Source organism: Trachypithecus francoisi, unplaced genomic scaffold (assembly GCF_009764315.1).
Source record: "Trachypithecus francoisi isolate TF-2019V2 unplaced genomic scaffold, Tfra_2.0 Lachesis_group19, whole genome shotgun sequence".
NCBI classification, from domain to species: domain Eukaryota; kingdom Metazoa; phylum Chordata; class Mammalia; order Primates; family Cercopithecidae; genus Trachypithecus; species Trachypithecus francoisi.
In genome coordinates, this window is record NW_022681464.1 from 1,139,977 (window position 1) to 1,145,714 (window position 5,738).

Below are 5,738 nucleotides of genomic sequence, written 5' to 3' on the forward strand. Positions count from 1 at the left end.
AACCCACAAGGAGAGAGATGTGCAGGGTATGCAGTGGTAACCCTGGGCACTGTTGTTGAAGTCAGATTGTTGCCCCAGGGCACTTCAGCCCAGAAAGCTGAACTCATTGCTTTAATTCGGGCCTTAGAACTCAGTGAAGGTAAGACTGTAAACATTTACACTGATTCTTGGTATGCCTTTTTAACCCTTCAAGTGCATGGAGCATTATATAAAGAAAAGGGCCTATTGGACTCTGGGGGAAAGGACATAAAATATCAACAAGAAATCTTACAATTATTAGAAGCAGTATGGAAACCCCTCAAGGTGGCAGTTTTGCATTGCAGAGGACACCAGCGAGCTTCCACCTTGGTGGGTTTGGGGAATTTCCACGCTGACTCAGAGGCTCAAAAAGCAGCATCTGCCCCCTTCCGGGCATCAGTCACAGTCCCCCTGCTCCCTCAAGCACCTGATCTTGTACCTACTTATTCTAAAGAAGAAAAGGACTTTGTCCAGGCAGAGGGAGGACAGGTGATGGAGGAAGGATGGGATTCGGTTACTAGATGGGAGAGTAGCTGTGCCACAGCTGCTAGGAGCCGCAGTTGTACTGGCTGTGCATGAAACCACCCATGTAGGTCAGGAGTCACTTGAAAAGTTGTTAGGTCGGTATTTCTATATCTCGCATTTGTCAGCCCTTGGCAAAACAGTGACGCAGCAGTGTGTTACCTGCGAACAGCATAATGCGAGACAAGGTCCAGCCATTCCACCTGGCATACAAGCTTATGGAGCAGCCACCTTTGAAGACCTCCAGGTGGACTTCACAGAGATGCCAAAGTGTGGAGGTAACAAGTATTTACTAGTTCTTGTGTGTACCTACTCTGGGTGGATTGAGACATATCCAACATGAACTGAGAAAGCTCATGAAGTAACCCGTGTGCTTCTTTGATATCTTATTCCTAGATTTGGACTGCCCTTACGGATCGGCTCAGATAACGGGCTGGCATTTGTGGCTGACTTGGTACAGAAGACAGCAAAGGTATTGGGGATCACATGGAAATTGCATGCTGCCTACTGGCCTCAGAGTTCTAGAAAGGTGGAGTGGATGAATCGGACTAACAAAAATAGTTTAGAGAAAGTATATCAGGAAACAGGATTAAAATGTATACAGGCTCTCCCTATGGTATTATTTAAAATTAGATGTACCCCTTCTAAAAGAACAGGATATTCCCCTTATGAAATATTATATCATAGGCCCCCTCCCATATTGCAGGGACTTCCAGGCACTCCCCAAGAGTTAGGTGAAATTGAGTTACAGCGACAGTTACAGGCTTTAGGGAAAATTACACAAACAATCTCAGCCTGGGTAAATGAGAGATGCCCTGTTAGCTTATTCTCCCCAGTTCACCCTTTCTCCCCAGGTGATCAAATGTGGATCAAGGACTGGAACGTAGCCTCTTTGTGCCCATGGTGGAAAGGACCCCAGACTGTTATCTTGACCACTCCCACCACTGTGAAGGTAGAGGGAATCCCAGCCTGGATCCACCACAGCCGTGTAAAACCTGCAGCAGCTGAAACCTGGGAGGCAAGACCAAGCCTAGACAACCCTTGCAGAGTGATCCTAAATAAGACAACAAGCCCTGCACCAGTCACACCCGGAAGCTGACTGGTCCACGCATGGCCAAAGCATGAGGAATCTCGTCATGGGATTCATTTTTCTTAAATTTTGGACTTATACAGTAAGGACTTCAATTGACCTTACTCAAACTGGTGACTGCTCCCAGTGTATTCATCAGGTCACTGAGGTAGGACAGCAAATTAAAACAATCTTTCTGTTCTATAGTTATTATGAATGTATGGGAACGTTGAAAGAAACTTGTTTGTATAATGCCATTCAGTAAAAGGTATGTAGCCCGGGAAATGACCAACCTGATGTGTGTTATAATCCATCTGAGTCCCCTGAAGCCACTGTTTTTGAAATGAGATTAAGAACTGGCCTTTTCCTAGGTGATACAAGTAAAATAATAACTAGAACAGAAGAAAAAGGAATCCCCAAACAAGTAACTTTAAGATTTGATGCTTGTGCAGCCATTAATAGTAACAAGCTAGGAACAGGATGTGGTTCTCTTAACTGGGAAAGGAGCTACATAGTAGAAAATAAATATGTTTGTCATGAGTCAGGGATTTGTGAAAATTGTGCCTTTTGGACATGTGTTATTTGGGCTACCTGGAAAAAGAACAAAAAGGACCCGGTTCATTTTCAGAAGGGGGAAGCCAACCCCTCCTGTGCTGCTGGTCACTGTAACCCACTGGAACTAATAATCACCAATCGCCTAGACCCCCGTTGGAAAAAGGGAGAACGTGTAACCCTGGGGATCGATGGAACAGGGTTAAACCCCCACATTGCCATTTTAGTCCAAGGGGAGGTCTACAGGCGCGCTCCCAAACCAGTGTTTCAAACCTTTTATGAGGAGCTGAATCCGCCAGCACCAGAACTTCCAAAAAAGACAAAAAAATTGTTTCTCCAATTAGCAGAAAATGTAGCTCATTCCCTTAATGTTACTTCTTGTTATGTATGCAGGGGAACCACTATCGGAGACAGATGGCCTTGGGAAGCCCGAGAGTTGGTGCCCACTGATCCAGCTCCTGATATAATTCCAGTTCAGAAGGCCCAAGCTAGCAACTTCTGGGTCCTAAAAACCTCAATTATTGGACAATACTGTATAGCTAGAGAAGGAAAAGACTTCATCATCCCTGTAGGAAAGCTTAATTGTATAGGACAGAATTTACACAACAGCACAACAAAAACAATTACTTGGTGGGGCCTAAATCACACTGAAAAGAACCCATTTAGTAAATTTTCTAAATTAAAAGATGCCTGGGCTCATCCAGAATCTTATCAGGACTGGACGGCTCCTGCTGGACTATACTGGATATGTGGGCACAGAGCCTACATTCGGTTACCTAATAAATGGAGAGGTAGTTGTGTTATTGGCACTATTAAACCGTCCTTTTTCTTATTACCTGTAAAAATAGGTGAGCTCCTAGGTTTCCCTGTCTATGCCTCCTGAGAAAAGAGAGGCATAGTTATAGGAAACTGGAAAGATAATGAGTGGCCTCCTGAAAGGATCATACAGTATTATGGGCCTGCCACATGGGCACAAGATGGCTCATGGGGATACTGAACCCCCATTTACATGCTCAATCGGATCATGCAGTTGCAGGCCGTCTTAGAAATAATTACTAATGAAACCGGCAGAGCTTTGACTGTTTTAGCTCAGCAGGAAACCCAAATGAGAAATGCTATCTATCAGAATAGACTGGCCTTGGACTACTTGCTGCCAGCTGAAGGAGGAGTCTGTGGAAAATTTAACTTAACCAATTGCTGCCTACAAATAGATGATCAAGGACAGGTGGTTGAAAACATAGTCAGGGACATGACAAAGTTGGCACATGTGCCTGTACAGGTTTGGCATGAGTTTGATCCTGAGTCTTTATTTGGAAAATGGTTTCCAGCTATAGGAGGATTTAAAACCCTCATTGTAGGTGTATTGCTAGTAATAGGAACTTGCTTGCTGCTCCCCTGTGTATTACCCTTGCTTTTTCAAATGATAAAAAGTTTTGTTGCTACTTTGGTTCATCAGAAAACCTCAGCACATGCGTATTATATGAATCACTATTGCTCTATCTCGCAGAGAGACTCAAAAAGTGAAGATGAGAGTGAGAACTCCCACTAAAAAAAGTGAAAATTCTCAAAGGGGGGAAATATAGAATGAGACCACCACTTCTCCTGCTGTCTTTCCCGGCTTTTCCCCATCTCCCCTTTTGCCTAGTTTGTAAGACAGGAGAAGGGGGAGAAAGCAAAAAGTTGGAAAGACACAGAAGTAAGATAAATAGCTAGACGACCTTGGCACCACCACCTGGCCCTGGTGGTTAAAATAATAATGATAATATTAACCCCTGACCAAAACTACTAGTGTTATCTGTAAATTCCAGACATTGTATGAGAAAGCACTGTAAAACTTTTTGTTCTGTTAGCTGATGCATGTAGCCCCTTGTCACGTTTTCCACGCTTGCTTGGTTTATCATGACCTTTTAACATGGATCCCTTAAAGTTGTAAGCCTTTAAAAAGGCCACGTATTTCTTCAGGGAGCTCGGTTCTTAAGACACGAGTCTGCCGACGCTCCTGGCCGAGTAAAAAACCTCTTCCTTCTTTAATCCGGTGTCTGAGGAGTTTTGTCTGCGGCTTGTCCTGCTACAAAATAAACTTTATTTTCCCCTTCCTCTTTGTTTTGCTTGCTACAGTACTAAATCATGTGTGGGTTCTCATTAGTGATGAAGCTTCCATCTTCTCTGCTGGGCAGATGTCTTTAGCTTTGCATTATGGAATTTCTTAGGCCTAAATAACTTGTCTCCTAAGGAAGGGTTCTTATATGTGATTAAGCCAGTCAGACCGAACTAGACTATGTGGTGGAGAAATGACTTGACCTTGTAAATTCACCTTGTGAATTATAGATTACCCTTGTAATTTGGACTGGATGGTCCTTTTTTTTTTTTTTTTTTTTTTTTTGGTTGGTTGGTGGTTGGAAGCTGTCCTGTACACTGAGGGATATTTAGTTGCACTGCTGACCTCTATCCTCTAGATGCCCACGGCACCCACCCACGCCAGGTGTGACAACAAAAATGTCTAAAGACATCCTTAAATATCCCTAGGGAGGCAAAATCATCATGGCTGAGAACTGTTTCAGGACATGCAGAACTGATTTCTTTCAATTTTAAAAGCACAAAAGTTGTTCTGCCCATCTAGGCCCGAAAATGTCTAATCCCACTTCAGCTAATCTGGAATGCCAGGCCAGCCTGTGGTCACATCATTCAATATTAAGCCACAGTGACCTCCAGCTCTCCCTGATAGCATACTTTCCAAGTAGCAGTAATTTTTTGAATGGTCGCCTTCAAGAATAAAATTATCTTGAGGCTTAAAACTTGAAACTTCTTTCCCAGGCCACAGCAGTTAGTCTGTTTATGATTAAGTTATTTTACAGCTGGGTTTATACAGATCCATTTATTTCTGAGGATGTCTGGAAGTCTGGAACTGATCAAGTAAGCCTAGAACTGACCTCTTGGCCAAGATAAGGATTAGTGGACAAGTTAATAATTTAAAATATACCAGTGCTAACTTGTTTGCATTGTCCAGAGATGTTAGGTTGACGGTTTATACCTGACTTAACTGGATAACCAGCTTGGGCTATATGACTAGTAGGACATAAAACAACCACTGGAAACTTCTGCCAGAGCTCTTACAAAACCAAGGCTCCTCACTGATACCCTGGCGATTCATAATCTGGAGATAAAGCAGATTCTGTAACTAAGAAAGGACACTTGGGAGTTGTACCTGGAGCTCCCTCAGACCCTGAGGCTTGCTGGCGCTTATTTTCTTCATGTGCTTTGCCTCCATCAAGCCTTATGAGAGTAAGCTCGCAGTCTTAGTCCCTTCAATTCTCCGAGTTGTGTAATCTTTGCAAAGATCATCTGTACAGCTGTTTATACCCATGTGACCTAGTGTAGGGGTACTAAAACCATCAGGATGGAATCTCGCTGCCTCTCACTGAAGTCTATGGGCCACGAGAAGCCACTTTAAATTTCATTTTGTTACCTTCAATTCTTCAAACATATTCTTTTTTTAAAAAAACCTTATTGCGATATAATTCACATGCCATAAATTCACTCTGTGAATGTATACAATTCAGTAGTTTTTACTGTATTC

At 43.0% G+C, this 5,738-nt stretch overlaps 1 protein-coding gene across 1 annotated transcript; it reads left to right on the forward strand.

The window, feature by feature from the left end:
- The first annotated feature begins 709 nt into the window (after positions 1-709).
- On the forward strand, positions 710-4,237 carry ERV3-1 (endogenous retrovirus group 3 member 1, envelope). Its single transcript, XM_033177694.1, has 2 exons — positions 710-1,012; positions 1,395-4,237. Exon 2 carries the CDS (start codon positions 1,953-1,955, stop codon positions 3,042-3,044), a length of 1,092 nt encoding a protein of 363 aa, XP_033033585.1. The 5' UTR covers positions 710-1,012; positions 1,395-1,952; the 3' UTR covers positions 3,045-4,237.
- The last annotated feature ends 1,501 nt before the right edge of the window (positions 4,238-5,738 follow it).

Excerpts from the sequence above, each read along its gene's own strand:
- ERV3-1 (XM_033177694.1), top strand. The coding sequence starts at position 1,953 with ATGAGATTAAGAACTGGCCTTTTCCTAGGTGATACAAGTAAAATAATA.